This window comes from Podarcis muralis, chromosome 2 (genome assembly GCF_964188315.1).
Source record: "Podarcis muralis chromosome 2, rPodMur119.hap1.1, whole genome shotgun sequence".
NCBI classification, from domain to species: Eukaryota; Metazoa; Chordata; class Lepidosauria; order Squamata; family Lacertidae; genus Podarcis; species Podarcis muralis.
The window spans coordinates 50,462,289-50,483,744 of record NC_135656.1 but is presented as its reverse complement, the minus strand read 5'-3'; the positions used below and the strand labels follow the sequence as shown (position 1 = coordinate 50,483,744).

General features: G+C 47.5%; 3 protein-coding genes across 17 annotated transcripts in view; 2 read left to right on the top strand and 1 right to left on the bottom strand.

Moving 5' to 3' along the window:
• The window catches only part of ABLIM3 (actin binding LIM protein family member 3), a 140,532-nt gene extending 138,079 nt beyond the window's left edge, over positions 1–2,453 (top strand). For 12 of the 14 annotated variants that reach the window (XR_013391889.1, XR_013391891.1, XR_013391888.1 and 9 more), the window contains one exon: positions 1,900–2,453. Coding sequence is in view for 1 of the 14 variants with exons in the window: in XM_077924453.1 (XP_077780579.1) it covers positions 1,900–2,013 (114 nt within the window). In the remaining 13 variants the exon portion in view is untranslated. The remainder of the gene's footprint in view (positions 1–1,899) is intronic. The other 2 variants (XR_013391895.1, XM_077924453.1) reach the window with 2 other exon arrangements.
• Positions 1–21,456, bottom strand: part of IL17B (interleukin 17B) — a 257,212-nt gene that overhangs the window by 149,293 nt on the left and 86,463 nt on the right. The gene's annotated exons all lie outside the window — the stretch shown is intronic.
• AFAP1L1 (actin filament associated protein 1 like 1) overlaps positions 10,079–21,456 on the top strand; it is a 69,376-nt gene continuing 57,998 nt past the window's right edge. Inside the window, exon 1 of one of the 2 annotated variants that reach the window (XM_028717635.2) lies at positions 10,079–10,454. In XM_028717635.2, coding sequence (XP_028573468.2) covers positions 10,439–10,454 — 16 coding nt within the window. In that variant the 5' untranslated portion in view covers positions 10,079–10,438. The remainder of the gene's footprint in view (positions 10,455–21,456) is intronic. The other variant, XM_028717634.2, reaches the window with a different exon arrangement.

Below are 21,456 nucleotides of genomic sequence, written 5' to 3'. Positions count from 1 at the left end.
CTGAGGGGGAGACAGCAAGGACTTTTTGGAAGCTCCACGCTGCGAACCCTGGCCCAGCTTGCCCTGCCCCCGTGTGGCTTGCCCCGCCCCCAGGGGAAGGGCATACATGCTGCCCCGGGCACCCAAGTAGCTAGCTATGCCACTGGGCATGCACTGGGGTATCATAAGAGCATAGGGAGAGCCCTGCTGGATCAGGCCAAAGGCCCAGGTAGTCCAGAATCCTGTTCTCACTGTAGCCAACCAGATGCCTGTGGGAAACCTTGGCAAACTGGGCCTGAGCACAAAAGCCCACTCCCCTTCTGTGGCTTCTGGCAACTGGTATATTTCCCCATAGGGATATCCAGGCAGTGCATGTTATATCAACGATGAGGAGTCTGTGGCTGTAGACTTGTCGTTAGAGACTCCAACTCTCACCCACCCTTGCCAGCATGGGAAGAGATCCCCATCCCTGCACTAGATCCCAGCTAACCAGCTTGGTCAATGGCCAGCTGTAAGCATTCCAAATCAGTGCCTCGGGCCACATCCAAGTTTCCTCTGCCGGCCTCCAGTAGCTGAAGGTCTCAGTAATGAGGATAGAAGACCACTGAAGGGCATACATGCTGCCCCGGGCACCCAGGTAGCTAGCTATGCCACTGGGCATGCACTGGGGTATCATAAGAGCATAGGGAGAGCCCTGCTGGATCAGGCCAAAGGCCCAGGTAGTCCAGAATCCTGTTCTCACTGTAGCCAACCAGATGCCTGTGGGAAACCTTGGCAAACTGGGCCTGAGCACAAAAGCCCACTCCCCTTCTGTGGCTTCTGGCAACTGGTATATTTCCCCATAGGGATATCCAGGCAGTGCATGTTATATCAACGATGAGGAGTCTGTGGCTGTAGACTTGTCGTTAGAGACTCCAACTCTCACCCACCCTTGCCAGCATGGGAAGAGATCCCCATCCCTGCACTAGATCCCAGCTAACCAGCTTGGTCAATGGCCAGCTGTAAGCATTCCAAATCAGTGCCTCGGGCCACATCCAAGTTTCCTCTGCCGGCCTCCAGTAGCTGAAGGTCTCAGTAATGAGGATAGAAGACCACTGGATGGCTCACTTGCTTAAGTGTGGTGCTGATAAGGCCAAGGTTGCAGGTTTGATGCCCATATGGGTCAGCTACATATTCCTGCATTGCAGGGACTTCAGTTAGATCAGAGGGTTTCAACCTGTTTGGGTCCACGGCTCCCTTGACGAACTACATTCTTTCTGCAGCACCCCTGTGGGGTTCAGGGGCCCAGTTGTGTTGCCCCTTGCCTGCAGAGCTGACAGCCCCTCAGCTTCCTATTATTATTATTATTATTATTATTATTATTATTATTATTATTACTACTACTACTACTACTACTACTACTACTACTACTACTACTACTATTCACTCTCCTTGAGAGTCCTCTGGGCAGCCACAGCTGCCACCCCTGGTCTCTGACCTGCCCCCCTGCCCCAAAGAGAGGTGCCTCCTCACACTGCCCCACAGGAGCCTAGGAAGCACCCCCTGGCCAGCCCCAGAAGCAACATTTACCTACAGAGCTTCTAGCCAGGGCTGCTGCAACAAACAACAACTGTGCAAGCCTTTGGGAGGCAGAGACGTGAGAGGGCATCAGAGGAGGGAGGGAAGGAAAGAGGGACAAAGGCCAGTGTTGCCCGTGGCACCCCTGACCATCATTCAAGGCACCCCAGGGTGCCACGACTCACTGGTTGAAAAACACTAGATTAGATGACCTTTTATGAGTCTATGATTCTAAGAGTGTGCATTAGGCCTCGCCTCAGCGCTACGTACCACCACTCCTGCAATTCCTGCTTGGATGCACACACTGTCTCCCTTGTCCATGAACCCCGTGCAACATGATGCCTGTCTTTGCTCTCCCTCCAGCGCCACCTGTCGCCAGAGGAGTTTTACCAGGTGTTTGGCATGACCATCGCTGAATTCGATCGCCTGGCCTTGTGGAAGAGGAATGAGCTGAAGAAGCAGGCCCGGCTATTTTAAACAAACGAACGAACACCGTACATTATAAATAAATATATATATATATGTATATACATACCTATAAATATATACATATATATAATTATATTATATATATCTATATATAGAAAGATCTCTATATTGAAACTCTGTATAACTCTTTTTGTTGTACAGTGGGAGCCCTGGCTGCTCTCTTTGGAAGCCTGTAGCGTGAACTGAAGACTCACAGATATTTTTATGCTCTCTCTTTTATGCTCTTTCCTTTATTCCTTTCTCTCTTTTTTTAATGTAGCTGTTCTTCGGGGGAAGTTTTTTCGAGGGGGCAGGGAGGAGGCGGGGTCCTGTTTTTATATTGAACTCTCTTTTTCTTACATGAATGTCAGGCAGTCTTGGGCATTATAGCATCACACACACACACACACACACACACACACGTCTCTTGATCCCAAGTCCAGGCCAAGGAAGGATCCCAAGTCCAGGCCAAGGAAGGAGCACAGGCCTTGCAATGAGTCAACTTCCTCTCTTGTCCTCTTGTGCCCAGCGCTTGGCATATGGACATCGGAAGTGCCCTACTGGATCAAGCTGAGGGTTTGTCCCAGGGATGGGGATACTGCAGCCCTCCAGGTGCCATAGACTACAACTCCCATCATCCCTGACCACTGGCCATGCTGCCCGAGTCTGATGGGAGTTGGGAGTCCAGCAACATCTGCAAGGCCACAGATTCTCCACCCTGTTGAGCCTCATGTTTCCAATGGTGGCCAGCCAAATGCCTTATGTTTCTTTGCTGTTTGATTCCCATTACTCTGCCTTAGCCACCTCCAGGGCTATGTGCGCACTGTGCTGCTTGCTTGCTTTCTTCTTCCTCTTCTACTTCTTCAAATCAAAATTCTGCACCACAAAAAAGAATCAAATTCTGTGACTTGCATGCATTATATAAATTAAACATGTTTGCATATAAAAAAAACAACCCACCAGAACAGCCAAAGTCTGTCTAGGCCACCATTCTGTTTCCCACAGCAAAAAGCAGGGGCCCAGGGAAGTTAACAGACGGGCCACCCCCCTGCGGTTTGCTCCCAGTTTCTACTAATCAGACACACTGCCACCGTGCATGGAGGCTGCATTTTGTGAGCGTTGGTAGTAGCTGTTGCTAGTGGTAGCACCATCCTCCATGAATACAAAAAATATTAATTTGCTTGACTTATTCTCCTCCTCATCATCATAGTCGTATATTGCTTGCCCCAGGACCCTTAGAGAGACATACTGGAAGTGCTGTACTTGGAGCACTTTCTGAGCCCCAGTCTGACTTCAGAGATTCCACCAGCCTCTTGCTTTTCTGAAATATGAAAGCTGGGGTTCTCCGAGGGCTGAATTTTGCTCTCGCTACTTAACCAAACCCCACGTCTTCTGCATTTGCACAAGTTTGTATAATGGACACAGCCCTGGCTATGCCCTAACAGAATGTGGCAATGGTTCTTTTTAATGGCTCTCCCTTTCCATTCCTCCAGCTTCGTTCTCTCAGCCCATTAGTGGGACATCTAGCAGCCTATTCAGGGGCGCCGACTTATAAAAAATATTGGGGGGGCCCATGCTGGTCAAGGAAGGCTCCCCTCCTCCAAAGCAGACCCGATCCAGGCGGCTCCATAAAGCTCCTGGAGAGAGGCGGGGGGGGGGGCGCGGAGAGACAATGCCAAAACTCAGGGGGCTCCTTGAGCCAATTGCCAGAGATGAGCCCCGCAGGGGGAGGCAGGGTCCTCTATAGCCCACCCCAGCTGCCCTTCTTGTATCTACAGCCAGTTTGGCAGGGGGCGGTGGAAGGGTCTGGAAGGAGCGGGGACCACAGCGGAGCACACATACCGGGAGCTGGAGAGGCGAGGCCCAGCCGAGAAGGGGCCAGCCCGGAAGGCGCAGCTTCACAGCCGAAGCTGTCCTCGGCTTGGGGAGCCGGAAAAGCTGTCGGGTCAGGGCCCTGGCGCAGGCCTAGCTGCTCCCGCGACGCCTCTTTGCTCCCGGGATCGGGGCCGCCAGCTCAGCGCTGGAGCCGAGGGAGCCCCCGGGCAGGCCTGCGAGCAAAGGCAGAGCCGCCGGGCGGTGGCCGCTTCTGCAAGGCGGCCGGAGAAGTGGGGACCCCCTCCCCTCCCCGCGTCCCCCCCACTCGCTCCCCCCTCTGAAACTTTGTTAACACTTCCACGCTGAGCCTCTGACAATAGGGGCGGGCCGAGGGCACGACGCGGCTGGGCCCTCTGGACTCGCCCCCCCCCCAAAATTCTTAAATTATTGGGGGGCAGAGCCCCCCCAAACGAATTTTTGAGGGGGCTCGGGCCCCCTCAGACCCCATGGAGTCGGCGCCTATGAGCCTATTAATCCAATAAGCACTATCTGCAGGCGTGCGGGGATTTTAATCTTATAAATCCCCAAATCAGCACTGTTCCCCCACCCCCTGACTAGGAAAAGCCAGTGCCCCTCTCTTATTCCTGAAGGAAACAGACACAATTCTCTCTTGACAATGTCCTTTTACTAAACATTAAAAAAAATGTTAAGAAGACATGAAACTATACCCAGCTAGGTGTGTAATCATTGGGGGCACTGCATCTGAATCTCAGACTTCCTTCCGTTCTAATGATGCAGTGGACATAACTGATGAATCGTACTCCAGAATTTCAAGCGGGCATAGAAAGTGCTGGCTTGTAAAGGAAAGAGGGTGAGCTTTACAGAGGCCTCAGCACTTTCTGGAATACTATTTTCAACTTCTTTGGATTGGATTGGACTGGCCATTAGCAATGCCTCTGATCCCGGTTCAAATCAGTATGATCACCTTCTGAATGAAGAACTGTACATGGAATGTCTTTATCTCTGTGGAAAATTGTAGGCTTGTTCTGCTTTCTTTTTAAAAAAAGAAAAGATTTCTTACCTAATACACTGTTTGAACAAAAGAACTGTGTGCTGTCTTCTTCTTCCGTTATTTTATTAGATTTATTTACCACCATTCACCATAAGATCTTAGGGCGGTTCACAGACTAAAATACAGAATAAAAAAAGTAAATAATTAAAACACAACACATTATAATAATAATTATTATTATTATAATTATTATAATTATTATATTCCTGATTAGCATTCCCCGTCTTTGGAATGTAATGGCTAGGTCAGGGTCACAAAGCTTGAAACAGAATCAACAATTGCATGTCCATCCATGTTGACTGACCCTTCTTTTACTATGCTAGAATTTCAGCTAGCTTCAAAGTAACAGAGAGACATCATTTTGTTGTTGTTGTTGTTGTTCTGGGTAGGTGGGGGGAACAGGACTGGAGTTGTTGGCTGCACATTATTTATCTCCCTGTTCCAGCCTAGCGAAGAAGGAGCAAACCCATTACATTGCAAATTGAAATTGCACTGATAACCAATGTGAACTGAGAAAGCGATTAGTAGTTCGTTACCCCATTGGGCTTAGGGATCATTTATCAAGCTCTCTGACGCTGCCTACCTTAGGTAACCCTTAGCAGAAAGTGCAAGAGGAGGACAAACAAAAATCTCTCATCAGGAAGTAGCAGGTATAAAAAGAGAGGAAGTAACAATGGATCCTTCAGCTTTAGTGCTGTCATGCAACGACATGATAGTCATAAATGTTGGCTCAGTAATTGCATCAGTGGGATGTATGGGGTGTGAGGAGAGGAGTAGTAAAGCATAGGATTTCACAGGCCCTACTGATCAAATGACTGGTGGTGCCTACAAAAACCCCTTTCAGGCAAGGCCCATCTTTAGTCACCCCACAGCTGATGATGTCAGATACAGGGCAGTTGGATTAGTCGAAACAGCCTCACAGGCCAAATGTGGAAGCTTGGTGGCCCTAATTAGGTTCATGGGCTGGAGGTTCCCAACCATGGCTGTAAATTGCCCTCTGCAGTGATGTAAAACAACGGCAACAGGGATATTTAGAGCTTCCACTCAAAGGACTTCAAGTTGTAACAGTGCTTGGTACTTCTTGAATGCTTTTCATTTTCTAAACAATTTCCAGCATATAGCCCACTGAAGGAAAATGAATCTTGATGAGTGGGATTGAAATTCTAGATAAACCATTCAGTTTTGGGGTGGCCTTGGGCAGGAGAGGCCTTTTAGCTCAGATTGGGGGGGGGGGCAATAACAATGTGTATTGTTATTGTGAGGATGAAAGGATGATAAACAGAGCAGCAAATATTCCTTTGCCTATGGAATAAGAAACAGATTCATTCCTATTTAAATGGGTGAAAAATGCTAAACGCAGAGGCTTAAACTGCTATTATTTTCCAATCTCTGTGAATTTGCATTATGCAAATTTAGATTTGTGCATTTGCTGACTGATTCAAATTCTCAGCCTGAAAAAAGTTTAATTTGATTTGGTTCAACTGAGAACTGTACAGGGTGTACAGCAGGGATGGGGGAACCTGTGGCTCTCCAGATGTGATTGGGCTGCTGCATTGTTTGAGTACTGCCCTGTGGTCTCTACAGAGGAAGGGTTACAAATAAACTGAACAATGCAAACACTTTCCCATGGACTTGGGTAACAATGTTCAGCAGCAAATAATGAAGAATTAAGAAATCAAGTGATGCGGTCCTGGGATATTGAGACAAGACAGTGTTTTCACACACATTTCCAAAGCTGTATACTGCACACTTTTACTATAACCTGGAAATATAAGCATTGTTGATGTTGCAGTTCTAAGAACTCTTTAACAGGGGAACAGGCCTCACTAAACTCCGCAAGACTGTGAACCAACTATAGGACTGCACTGCTGCTCTGTCTAAAGTCTTCTCTTAAATATATGGATAGCACAGGTACTTTGTGCACAAAACACTTGGGTATATTGTTACTTACTTTGTTGAGATCTGGACTGGAACTTGAATTAACCACATGGGCTCTGAAGCACAGTACATTTCCACGATGTTTTATTTAAAAAATCACGAGAATGGTTCCTTTTGCAAATTATCAAGTAGCTTCTATGATGGCATACTGCAAAGGGTTTCTAAATGCTAGCTCATCAGGAAGATTTGCTGTTTGTTACAAACATAAGAAGGGGTGTGGGGGGACCTTAGTTTTAGATATGAGCTGCTTCCCTCTAATAATACCTCCCCTTAATGCACTCATACATACTCCCATACCATAAGCTCTGCTATAGGGATGAGGTTCTACTGCAGCACTTTTGCTCTGTTCCCTTTAGCTTCAACTCAGAGCGGAAAGATTTATATGGATCAATACAGGGAAAGAGTCTCCTGCACTCAGACAAAAACGAAGCAGGATAACAAGCCCCATCAGCGGAACAGGGTTGCTTAAGAAGCAAGACAATATATATTAGTCATTGATTACTAGATAAATTAGCACTAAATGGGGGCTTATTAAGCCATGGTGAATGGGATAAGCCAGAGATGGGACACTGTTTTCATTTCGAGGGCCGTATTCCCTACTGGGCAACCTTCCAGGGGCCACATGCCAGTGCTGGGTGGGGTCAGAGGCAAAATTGAGCAAAGCAACAGGTGCAAATGTGATCTTTGCATGATGGCTGTCTCAAATGTCTGCACACCCCAGCTTAATTGCAATGTGAATTTGTCTTAAGTTTTTCAATTGGATCAAAGCTGGTTTGGAAAATGCCTCAAACAGCAGTATTTCCCCAGAAACTGCAGCAGAGATCTGGAATGTGGCTGATGTTGTGCGCACAGTTTCAAAACCAAGGGGTATGAGCCCAGGGGAAACACGGGGAAATGGCAATGTGTATGCAGCCAAAGACCCTACCTTCCCTTGCTAGTTCTAGGGTTGGCGTACAAGCACCTTGAATCAAAATATTAGTCTCCTGAGAAATCCTCATTCTGCTGGGAACATTAGCAAAATGAATCCAAAAACCAGTGGCTAGTAAGAAAGCCAGTTTTTCATGCAATACATCTTTTTTGTGTAATATAATCTATTATTACTTAAACAGGATGGTGAATAAAACTATTGCAAAGGAAGAAAAATGCAATTGAGAACTTTTAACTTGACAATTTGACCACTGAGAACAGTCATACACACCTGTAATTAACATCAGGCTTGAACTTTTACCCTCCAGTTCTGATTCATGGGCCAGCAGGATGCCTGGACCACCGCCTAGCCTGAGGGTGAGGTTAATAGGATTGGCCACAAAGTGAAAAAGCTTTCGAGGTTGTGACAAGCCATCAAACAAATCGGGAGACATGATTTGGTGAGCCTACACCAAGCTGAGTGGTCAGTGAATCACATCCCAGAGGTATGGTGGTGGGTGCTTTGTTTTGGTCAAAGGAATGAATGAATGAATGAATGAATGAAAAAGAACTTCTGAAGCATTTCAGTTAACATACTATGGGGAAGTTAGAAAAACTATGGTTTGCCTCTAATGTAGCACTAAGTTATGCTTGTGGACTCCCCCTCCCTCCATACACCTTCTAAAACTGTCCTGGGTTCCCCCGCCCCCAACCTTCCAGAGCAGATTTGGCAAGGATGCAGGGCGAATGAAGGCGGGTGATGAAAGTTGAAGCAGTTGAAGTTGAAGACCACCCCTGTGAAAGGAAACTATAGATTGTCTATTCCCAAAGACTCTGACCTTATTAATTATTTTCTATTAGAATTTATCAGTTGAACAAGGACATACTATTTTGGCCCTGAACACTAATATACCTGGCCATTCCTCATGACTTGCTATTGGGTTCACCATCAGCCCTTCTAATCCAAAATGGAACAGTATGTTCATATCTGATGGAGAAAATGAGTTACTCCGTAGAGAATTGTCTCCATGTTGGGGGCAGCATGACTAGAAATAGCAAAACAATGGATAAGCACAAGAGAGAGTGCTCTAGATCCGTGCTACCAAAAACTGGGGATCACTGTATTAACTGAAAAATTAACAAAGCAACCTCACACAGTTACTGGATATCAGAAACAGGCACCTTTATTGAAATATAGTATCTCTTTATTTCATACATCACATAGCAGGCATCTGGAGAGAAGAGGAAATTTTAGAACTGCCTAGGAGTGATTGTAGTTTAGTTCACCCTGTGCATTTTCCTCCTGTGTGCCCAATGCCTTCTTGCTTAAGAATCACATTCAGAAACCTATAGAGAGTGGGAGAAAATCCTCAGAGCTGAGAATTTGACAGCACCAACGCGGAACTGTGTTATGGTCAAGACTTACCCAAGAGGCATCACGAACCCCAACAAAGCTTTATTTGGAATGAGGGATATTGAAGAAAACTTAAGAAGTGCTGTGATGACACTTTTAGGTTTGAATGTTTTATGTAGCTTTTCCCCAATAAGGTCCCTGTGAAGAATGCAATATTGGATATTTCTGACATCATCACCCTGATCATGACACTGACAACTTCGCGTGACATGTCAGGAAAGGAATTACATCCTTCCTATTAGAAGCATTGGTGGATACTCTGTGGAGAATAGCAGTGGAGTGCAGGGAGGACCTTGGGCAGGGGGAGGAGAAATGGCTATGCTCAATCAGGCTCCAGGGTTCTAGGGGGACCTGGACTACTTAATTTACTTTTCACATTGTTGCCAGTCAGGTTTTTTTTTACTTCACCAAACTCAAAGTGCTGCTCCATGGACCAGAGCCTGTCTGCAAGCCATTGGCTGCTGGTCTCTGGTGACTCCACCACAGCCCAGATTGTGTGGGTTGTTTCAGGACCAAATATGGTACCAATCCATGGCACATTGCAGGGGATGATGAACTGCCAGACCACCGCAGTTTGAGAATCACTGACTTAAGATCATGCAATTTTTTTTTTTTTAACAGCACAAATGAACTTTTTGGACTGCCTATTTCTTCTTATTTGGGGTCCGGCTGCCCATTAAATAAAACAAAGAAATGGATGCAAGGCTACCCTAGCATGAGGGGGAGAAAGAGAATTAGACGAGTAAAGGTGCGTGTGAGCGTCTGTGTCTGGGGGGCACCAATCGATGGGGCAAAAGAAGACCAGGGAGGTGCCCACGTGAGCGCAGACCTGGAACTGGGAGCAGCTGACTCTGCGAGGCTACTGTGGCAAAGGATTTGGGGGAAGCCAGAGAGAGAAAGGCGGGCCTTTCCCTTCAGCCGCGCTGTTGAGGCTGCTGTCATTGTATACCGATGGCCGCACCTGATCCGGAAGGGCGGGGTGAGCGCCTGGAGCCGAGCCCCCTGTCCCAGCGGAGGCTCGCCCAGCAAAGGGAGAGGAGCGGCGCGTCCTGCTGGAAGGGCGCTAAGACCCTGTATCTGACGCGGAGGAAACGGCGGGGAGGGACTGCGCGATCTGCGGGAGCCGGTTTAAAGGTTGACGTTTGTGTGCCGGAGGAGCCGGGCGCATCCATCTGGCTGGTCCGCGCCTGAGCCGAGCGCGCTCGCCAGGGGGGCGCAGAGCGAGCGTCTTCTCCGCGGAGCGAAACGGGCGCCACGAGAACATCCTTCGCCCATTAATACCCTGGACCATGGACAGGCTTAGCGGTAAGCACAACGCCCAGATGACGGCTGCCTGTATCGATCCGGTCGTTTGGATCTGGAGTGGGGCTGGTATGCTGTTGGGGGGGGGGGGCGCCTGATCGGATTGTCGGGGAACGGGGCCCGCTTGCTCCGGATGGGGCGAACACTTGTTGTCGCGTAATTGGGAAGCTGGCGAGGGCAGGGCTCTCGAAGGATCCCCTGGCGGGGCGAGATCTTCGGTTTATTTAGCCCCGTAGCTTCAGCTGCTCCTGATTGCCCGGTTCCTAGGGGAGATCTCCCCATGCAAAGAAGACCTGTTCTCTAGCCTCGCTCGACGGAGCGTGCCATATTAATTCATGCTATCCGTCGCGGCTCGCGCGCTGCTGATTTGTGCCTCGGTCGATATTCTGATCAGAAGATGAAGCGTGCCACGCCCACGCGTGCTCACATTCACGGCACGTTCCGCGTGGGGATGTACCATTGTGTGCTTCAACGTGGGGTGGGGCGGAGAGAGGTTAGAAATCGATAGGGCGGGGGACGTGATCGCAGTTTTGTTTCCATGGAGTAGTGTTTGGAAAGCTTAAACGTGGGTGGTCAAATGGGATTCTGATCTATATATTTTAAAGTAAGCGTGTGAGAATAATCGTCCGGCAGCTTTAGATCTATGGTGAAAAGCGCTTTTGCGTGAGATAGACATTATAAAAGGAAATAGCAACACAAGCTAGATGTACGCGCCCCAAATGGTTAGTAAATGGCATTGTCTTAATGGGGCTTTGTGTAACCCGGGCGCTGGGAGGTGGGCGCGCGCGGTTGCCAAATTGCGCTGGAAGAATCTGCTTGGCTCCCTCCAGACTTCATTATTTCTTCACTGTTACTCCACCGATAGAGAGGATGACCTAAGACCTAATGTAAGAACGATCACGGCCAGGAGGGATTGTTGTGTTTACTCCCCATGTGCAAGACACCACCGTGAGCTGTTTAATTGTGAACTGTACACACGCACCAGCACGCTTTCGGGCCCCATCCTGTGCGTGTCTCCTTGGAAGCAAATCCCACGAGTTCAGGCAGACTTACTCCCAAGTCGGAGTGCCCTGGGTTACAGCCTTCCTCTGTTATTAGGCAGTATTCTGTTGAGAGAAGCCTCTTCTGTTCTATGTGGTGGAGAGAGGGAAAGCTGATGAATCACTTTAAATAGACTGTATCAGGACATATGTGCTTTTAAAATCTCTGCGCTCTTTTGGAGAGGCATTACTCACCTTATAGTGGCTTAATGGCTAAATTGCTGGACTAGGAGCAAGTTGACACGGGTTCAAATACTTGGCCATGAAGTTCACTGGGTGACTCTGGGTCAGTCTCCCCTTCCTTCTCTCAGCCTAGCCTACCTCACAAGGTTGCTTGTGAGGATAAAATGGGAGAGGAACAGGGTGGCTTGCAAGGAGCTTCTAGGAATTATCAAAGTAAAAATGGAATAAATAAAAAGTCAGCAAGTAACTGTTGGGTGCACAAGGGTCTTGTTGGAGATGAGCTTGGTTTTGGTAGCACCAAAAATCACAAGAATCCACTCTTAATTGACCTGTCTAGAGTTGACTCGATCACGTGGTGGTCACCACACCATGTCAGTTGATGATGCACAAGATTTGACTTTTGACATGTGTCTCCCCACTTCAAGCTACTCTCTGAAGATTGGAGAAGAGACTCTCTTAAGAATATTAGGTGGGTGGGTAGGGGAAGGACTACACCATGTGAAAAATGAACAACATATTTTAGCTGCAGTTCATTTTCAGCTTTGTATTCTTGTTATAAAAAAACGTGCCTAGACATTCCATTGTTGCACCCATAACCTAGGTTTAAGGTGCCATTTAGCTCCTAGCTTTCATATCTCAGTTTCTTACACTGGCCAGAGTCCCTCTCTCTTCCTCTGTGTCTCTGGGCTGGTTTTTCAATGCTACCTTTGTGGTAGTTGCATAAGGAATGGCATTCAAGCAGTTGGTGCTATGCAGAGAGGCACTTGTGTGAAGGCCGGTGTGGGCAGAACTCAGCCAGAGTTGACTTCTAGAGCACTGCTCTTGACTTGGAGAGAGTGGCTCTTGGAGGGCTCACTGTGTGGCTTTCTAGAAGTCTGTGCTCATGCCTTCCGTTAGCTTCCACCCAGTGAATACTGCAGCTGTGGCTACTGTCCTGAACGTGGCTGTGCAGATCTTCCCCTCTTGTGGCCCTTGCTCATTCCTTCACCTGCTTTCAGTAAATGCAGGGAAAGATAAGCAGAGGAACAAAGCAGGAAAGGAGTTATGGCAGGAGACACAACACACTTCCTCATGACAAAACTTATTTGCAGGTGCAATTGCTTTGCAAGCGCTAATGGGTTGAGGCCTGGTTTCTCTTGGAAGAAAAACTAAAGGACTCTTGCTTCTGTCCACAGTGGAATGAAGTGAACTATAACTTTTGCTTTGGAAACTTGGGGGGGGGGCAGGACAATAATGATAGTAATATGTTTTCTGTGCTGTGCCACAAGTGTGTTCCTCTTGGCCCCTCTTTTGGAGAGCATCTGCAGCAATGCCTCTCTGCTTCTCACCTCTCTCTCTCTCACGTTGAAGTGGGACACTCGTGTAGAGTGGAATCTTAACTGTTTGTGTCTGGAAATGCTATGTATATCTCCTCTATATACAGCGAACACATTCCAGCAGCAGTCTGGGCAGCTGGGGCAGTCTCAGTAAGGTTTTTTTTTGCTATGATTTGTGGCTATAAATAAACCCTCTTCTGCACTTGTCCACCATAGGCTTTTGCTGAGGGCTGCAATTTTTTTAGGGTGGAGAAGCCTCGCTAGACAGGAGGGGGAATGCCAGTACCATCCTGCCTGCAGGGCAGGGGGTGGCACAGAATGGCTGGAGATGCAGGAAGGAGAGTGAACTCCCCATTTCCAGATCTGCCCTACAGAAGAAGTGACAGTGTGATCTTGGGACCTGCGATGTTTTAAAGAGTAGTGGAAACTCATCAGCCCATTGCAGATCCTCCGAAGGTCAAGGGTTCTCCTTTTTCCTCCATGTAAAAGGATGGGTGATGCTTCCTCTATGGAAACGAAGTGATCTCCTCCCCACTTGTAAGTGGTTGAGCATTTGGAGGCCAACCCATGCTCTGCTTGGGGCCTGCATCCTGTTACTCAGCCAGCTCTTGAGGCTGGGCAAAGGGCTTGGCACCGCTTCATTCTCGCATCCCTCCTGAAGCAGGAAGCATTTCTGCTGACTGTTGATAAGGGAATGCCTCTTGCAGTGTTTTTCTTGGGAATTCTGACTGCCTTGCTTCCCCAGTGGGGGAACTTGTTGAGTGCTGAAAGCCACTTCTGAAATATCATGAGCCAAGTCTGCAGATAATCATGTGCATACTTTGCTTGGAGGCAACGAACCTGATGTGCATATATTGTTCATTTTTTAATTTAAAAAAAGGTCTGCTGTCGAAGCGCAGCTAAGACATGGTACACTTAGTGCCCTTGCGGAGCGAGTCCCTTCAAGCATGAAGAAAGTGGAGCCAGCCCTCAGGGAAAAATCTTAATCTTGAAATGCATGATCCACTTCATGAAATATAAACACCAAAGAACATAAAGAGTGGCCTAGGTTTGGTGCTTTCATCTGTAAAATGGGACTGAATATGCCCTTCATAATGGCGAGATGCAGGAGCAATATTGGGGACTTAAGAGATTTGAGTCATGGTCTCATAGACATAAATTTGCACGTGCTAATTTGTTTTGTTTTTAAACAAAATTTACATAACACTTGATCCTAAGAAAACCTGTAAGCAGTTTAGGAGAAATACTAAATTTATCAGCAAAAACAGCTTAAAACAAGTTATAAAAGTACTTAAAAGATAATTGAAATTACAGTAGACTAAGAAGATATTAAAGCATGTCAATATCCCCGTGTCTGGCTAGGCTTCCTTAAGCAAAAACGTTTTAAGCAGGTACCAAAAGGAAAACAGTGAAGATGCTTAAAGGTAAAGCGACCCCTGACCATTAGGTCCAGTTGTGGCCGACTCTGGGGTTGCGGCGCTCATCTCACTTTACTGGCCGAGGGAGCCGGCATTTGTCCGCAGACAGATTTCGGGTCATGTGGCCGGCATGACTCTGGCAAACCAGAGTAGCGCATGGAAATGCCGTTTACCTTCCCGCTGGAGCGGTACCTATTTATCTACTTGCACTTTGACATGCTTTCAAACTCCTAGGTTGGCAGGAGCTGGGACCGAGCAATGGGAGCTCACCCCGTCACGGGGATTCAAATCCTAGGCTCTGTGGTTTAGACCACAGCGCCACCCATGTCCTGTGAAGATGCTTACCTGATGTCAATAGACAGGGAGTTCCAAAGTTAAGGTGCTGCCCGACTAAAAGACCCATATCTTACAAGTGTGGAACAAGTATGTTGGAGCACCCAGAACAGTTCCAGTTCCTCAGGCGGGTGGGACAATTGAATGGGCACATGTGGAGTAAAATAAACTGCTCCTAAGCAAACAGTTACCAATTGTAGCACCTTAAACTTGGTGCTATCAGCAACCAGTTCATATCTTTTGAGCAGAAGTGTTATATGCTGACAGGGTCTCACAATCCTGGAGCTAGGAGAATAACTGAGGAGTGCAGCTGAGCATTCTCGATTTCTTAATGATTCTCCGAAAGAAAGAAGGGAAAGAAAAGGCTCCAGGACTGTGTTCTTCAGAGTGAGCAGGAAGACTCTCATCCTTCTTCCTTACACTTGCCTGCACACCACCTTAACCTCCCAAGTGATGGTTGTCAACAGAAGTGCAGTGGGGTGATGGGGGGGGGGGGAGGATTGGCTGAGTTTTTTGCCAGTAGCCCAAATGTGATAATCTCGGCTAAAACGCCCTTATTGTCTCCTAGACCTTTGAGTTCCAGAGTGCAGACGTGTAGCCTGTGATGCGGTTTATAAAAAAATCTATTGTCTTAATACTTTTCAGACTATGCTGTCCCATCTTGTCTGACAGCTATTTAAATATTTACAGGACAGGAAAAGGGATTCCATACTCTTACCAGAACCCACAAGTCTATTGTTCAAAATGGCTGGGGGTGGGTGGGATAGCTGTTAACTCAAATTCAGATTTATTTATTTCTGGGTCATTATCCCTTCAGTCCTGAGAGATATTCCCCTCCCTCTAAAATATCACAGCTTTTGCTGTCTGTGTACTTAATTGTATCTCCCATTTCCATAGAAGCCAGTTGGCATCACTGTGGATGAATGAGCTAAGCATTTGAAACAGGCAGACCTCGCCTTTGAAAGTCATGCCTTAAGAAGAATAGACTGTGGCATCTTTTAACAGTACACCCTGATGCTAAGTCACTGTGGGTGGTTATTCAGCTAAGTTTAATTCAGAGTAGATCTGTTAAAAGTAATGGACCTCACTTAGCCATAGTCATTCGTTTCTGCAGAATGCTGTTGGGTCCCCCCAGACTGGTGGGGATATTTGTGTATGTGTGTATTCTGCAACATGTCGTTGATGCAATGATGGTGGTTCCACTTTATTAGTTGTTCTCCAGTGCACCTCAAGGTTAGCACATTTTCATCCACAGGAGCCCTCTTTGCTATAGCTATAGCACAACAAAAATGGAACAAAAGCAACAGCACTCCTGGAACATTTGTGGTATGAAAAGTTACAGGATTTTAGCTGGAAACTATGGGAAATGCACCAATTGGAAGCAAATTGTCTGACTGAAACTTTTGCAGGCACGCACAGTGTTGAAAGCACAGTTATGTATAACTGTCTAGATACCATCATGAGCACAAAACATCATGAAAGCACAATAAAAAGTACAACTAGAGCAGCCCATTGTCATTTACTTGCCTTCAAACAGCCCAAGGTTCCACCACCCCCTAAAAACCTTTCTGTGCCCAGACTTTCATACATATTTTTATTTGATGTTGACAAGAAGTCGGGGCCCACATATTTTGGGTGGCCTTGGCATCTGGCCAACATGTTGTGGTCACCATTAGTCTTGTCCCTCCCTTGAATCCTCTGGTGTGCACAGAGGATGTGGAGGAAAGGGAGAGTCATGTCTGTGATGCCTCCAAACTGCAGAACAGAATTAAGTTGGTGATGAGACTCTTCCTGTTGCCTAAGCCTCAGGCATGGCGTGAGAAGTGAAATTCCATCTGGGAAGCTATGGTGGGAGTGGGCTATTTCCTTCATGCCCTGCTTGTGGGCTTCTCAAGAGGCATGTGGCTGGCCACTGGGAAGCAGAATGCGGGACTAGATGGACCTTGGAGTTGATCCTGCTGGGTTTCTCTTGCAGTCTTACCTGTCCATTGATCTTTTTAGAAGTTCTGAGTGCATCCAAAGTGCAACAGAAAGTCAGAGGTGAGGGAAGGGATGCTTGTTGAATGGTGGCTCCAGTGAATGCATTTGCAGATCCTTGCTGAAAATGATTGGACGTGAATATTGATCCGTCCATTACAGCCCTGGTTCTGCTAGCCAGTTGTCACTCACTTCCTGAGCATACTTAAAGATTGTAGCAGAGTGGAGACAACTACCCGCTCCAGTTTGTATGAGTTGAAAGGTCAGCCTAGGGGTGTAGCTAGCTGCTCCGGTACCCGGAGTGGCGGGGGCGGAGCGATCTGCCCAGGGGGGTGATGCAGTGTGGTGCGCTGCCCACGGAGTCTGCCGGGCAGATGCAAGCCCCACACTGCCGTTTCGGGAAGTGTGGGGCCCCGAGCCATCGTGTCACTCCCAGGAGAGAGACGTGGCTTGGGTGCACTGCAGGCCAGGCCCCACGGTAAGTGCCGACCCCCACGGTGTGCCATTTTGTCACCCCCTCAAGGATGATACCTGGGGCGGACCGCACCCCCTTCCTACGCCCCTGGGTCAGCCCCAAGCATGTGACTAACAAGACCATAGGTTATGGGAAATCTTCTCTGCTGCAGTAGTGCATTTGGACTCCTTGGGTGCTTAAACACCCAACATGTTAGGAAAGAGGGTGACCTGTTTAACATCAATGCCAGGGCTAGTGTGGCTACTCTGACCAACATTATTCCCAGATTCCCTGCAGGTGCTTGCAAGCTGATTCCAAAGCTTGGCTACCTGTCACTTTAGTTTTGCTACGCAGCCCTTGTGTGAGAGATGTCTAAGGACCAAAGGGATGCGATCCATGACTAGCCATCTTGATGCAGATAGTGAAGAGGTAACTCGTCCTCCCTCACCACTGTTTCCTCAACCTAATTTCTCCCCCAAGGTCTGTGAGTTACAGTAGAGAACACACTGTGTGTTATCAATATACCCTCTGATTCCCATGGGTGCATGTGACGGAACCCAGAGTGTGGTCAAGTGCTGTACAACAACAGACTTGTAAAAGTTGTATTCCTGTCCACAGCACCCTTTGCTTGTACAGTCAGGCCCTTTAGTATTTCAGTTGTTTTTAAAAATATGTTACATACAAATTTTCTTCCTGTTGCAAAGTCCCGTGTGTGTGTTTTAACCCAAGAGCCAAGCGACATAACACAGGGAATCCTTCAGTTCCTTGTGTGTGATCACTTCATACCAGTATGCAGCCTGTGGGCCTGCCTGCCTTGCCATAGAGAAAGGGTGACATTGGATTGGGTGGGCGGAATCCTGAATCATTCTTGATCTTCTGCCTAAAATCCACTTTGGGAATTCCACCCTCTCCTAAAACGCAGCCAAATTCAAGGGTGTGTGTTGTGAAAGAGGGTTGGGGATGGGATCACCGCACCCCCAGCTGCTACAGAGAGCAGCCCTCCCCTGCATTGCTGCAATTCTCTCTCTTGGCAACTGAGTCACTGCAATGGAAGGAGAATCAATGCAGGGGCAGCTCTTTCTCATACGTGGCAAAGAAGGAGAAGGCAGCCATGCTTCTGAATGTCAGCTGCTGGAAACCGCAGGAGGGGAGACTACACTTGTGCTTGGGCCCTCCTTGCATCAGCCACTATGAGAACAGGATCCTGGGATACTAGACTGGCCTGATCCAGCAGGCTCTTGTTTTGAGAAGGAACTGAGACCATTTCCCCGATCTCTGTTTTGCCCTATTGTGGGGTTTGGGGTTTTGAGTAAAGGTGCTCACCCAGGTCCTGTGGAGGAAGGTGAGCATTAAATGGAGACCAGATTCCTCAAAGTGTTTGCTTCCCTCCAGCCTCGCATTCTCGTGGATGGGCTACCCCTTGCACAGCCCTGTTTGCATTTAATTCATTTATTGTTACACTTGTATCTCTCCTTTCCTCCAGGGAGTTCAGAGTGGTGGGCTCTTAATCTCCCCATTTCATTCTCACAACAACCCTGTGGGGCAGGTTGGGCTGAAAGACTGAGTCTGGACTAAGTTCACCCAGTAAGCTTCATGGCTGAGTGGGAATTTGAACTCTCATCTCCCAGGCCCTACCTAGTCCAACTACTGCAGCACACGGCATCTCTACTGCCTAGACCAAGCCTGAGGATTTTGTGGCCCTCTAGTTGTTGCTGTTCCCTTCGCCCCTGATCATTGGCTATGCTGGCAGGATCTGATGGGGATTGTAGTCCAGCAACACGTGGACAGTCACAGGTTCCTCATGTTTGGCACAGACCCTTGAGTTTGTGACGCCCTTCCTTAAAGACCTGCCAGAGAATTCCCATCCAGCTTTTGCCTCTGATTCTGTGCCTGCAGACTTCAGGGTATCCAAACCTTCATCACCGCTGTGCAGATGACATGAGTCACATCACCACGATTCTGCCCCTCCTCTGCCTTTTGCATTCTTCCACCAACGCTGGAGCATGAGGCGTGCATGGTGCAAATTATAGTCATTTATATGTGAGAGCAATTTATCTTTGCTATCAGCTGTGCTTAGATAGGAACAAAGGAAATATGGAAATAAGCCCAGACATAATTGAAAATCCAATGTCAAGATATAGGCAGAGGAGGGAGGGAGCTTGTGGGCTGCTCAAGCATTGCTTTCTGATTATTGTTGTAGCTGCTGCCTTGTCAAACAGACCAGCCGCCGCTTGAGCTTCCAGTAGCTTGACTTTTTAGCAGTGGAAATCGCTGAATTGAAACCAGTCAGCAAAGCTCCAGCCAGGGCCCCCTTTCCATTTCCACACTCAGGCCATTAGTGACTGATTCATTCTCCCTCAGGATGCTGCGCAATCTAGTAGGGGGAAATGGAATTGATCTCTAGAGCTTGTGTAACTTGGAAACAACAGTTTCCAGAGGGAACATGTGGCTTGATGGCAGGGTGCCAGGTGCATTTTGCACCTAAAGATTCTCAATTTGCAAGCATTTCATTTTTTAAAAAATATAATTTTTATTAAATTTTCTGTTTTGCAATTTAGAATATTCATTTAAACAACCTTAAAATATCAAAAACTTCCCTTCTTCTCTTTCCATGGTTCAATTTGCATAACATAAATCCCTGCATATGGTACCAATATTTTTATTATAAACACCAAATTAAACATGTATCAACAGTTTCTGATAAAAATGTGATATCAACAATGTGTCTCTTATGTGAATTGTGTATTAGTTCATGCTTATCAAAATAATAAATACAAAGTGTTGCCGACCCCCCCACAATGGCTACTAGACATTCTGTTTTGGCACCCTCAACCCAGGTCCCAGGAGCCATTTGGCTCCTAGCTTTTCTATCCCAGTTTCTAACACTGCTTGATGGACTTGACTGTTGCTCACCTGCAGTAGGTGACGGGGGCAGAATTTCTTGTTCATCTGCTGATAACACAGATAAAACAGGATAGCTCAGCTGGATAGAACATGGTGCTGATGGCACCAAGGCTGTAGGCTCGATCCCCATATGGAACAGCTGCATATTCCTGCATTGCAGCGGGGCTGGACTAGATGATCCTCAGGGTCTCTTCCAGCTCTACAATTCTATGACTGGCTTACTGAACAGCTACAATAGGCCCTTTTGGCAACCAAAAATGTATATTGAATGGGCTTCTCGCATGTTGTGTTCAGTGATGAGTGCCAGGCATAAAACTCCAAGGAAATATGCTGAATGACAATGTGCCAGAATATCTAGATTTCTGCAGCTGACATCCCAGATGTGTTTTGCCCTTCACTTTAATAGATCTGGGACTGATCCTATAAACTGTTGCATGTGCACTTGCAACTGGAGCAAAAATGGCATGGTTGCTGACCACGCCTTTGGGCTAGTGCTGGGACTCAATCCTTTCCGGATGGTACTGCAATATTCTTATGTGGTCTTGTATCATCAGAAGCACCATGACTGAGGAACCGTACAGATTGCATCCCTCTTAAAGCTCAGCCTGCCCACCCGCCCCCACTGAGCTCCCCCCTTAGAGGAGAAAGTGAGCAAGAAGATGGTCCGCAATGGGATATGCAGGGCAGGTACTCAACCAGGGTCAGCATTTCTAGGGCACTAGATTTCCATCCAGGGAAAATTCCTATAACCTTGTTCAACAGATCTGCACACAAGTTTCCAGTGTTACTGCTTGTGGAGAGGTTAGAAGCTAAACTCCCTAGCAAAGGACGGGCTGTATTGACAGGAAGTGCCGTCACAACCTGTGGCCTTGGTGCTGCACCTGAATATCCAGCAGTGGGTGGAAATGGAAGGGCTGGACTTGGCTTAAGATAGAGAGACTGTGTGTGTGCTCTTGTCCTGTTCTCACTCAGCTGAGCCTGGAATTATCAGATGGAGTACAACTGAGGGACTTGAGCACTCCTTCTCTTTGCATACCCCACCACCATATGGTGAGACAGGGGGAAGTCTCTAGTTACTACACAGCTGTTGCAGCCATCCAGGCTTCTGTGTGGAGAGCCTCTCTTAACAGATCACATTACAATGAGCCAGCAGAGTCAAGGGGGTAGCCATAGGGCAGCTCACACCCTTTTTCCAAGTTGCTATGACAAAAGGGCTATGTGGAACGTGTGGTCTCTGTGTGGGACGCCCTGTGCTGCTCAGTCATATATCGCAGAAAAGAAAGATAAGGAGGCTTCGGACTCCTGGTAGTAATCTGTGCAATGGAAAAGGCAAGGATCTTGAAGTGGTAGCATTGCCTTAACTTGAAATACTATGTCAAA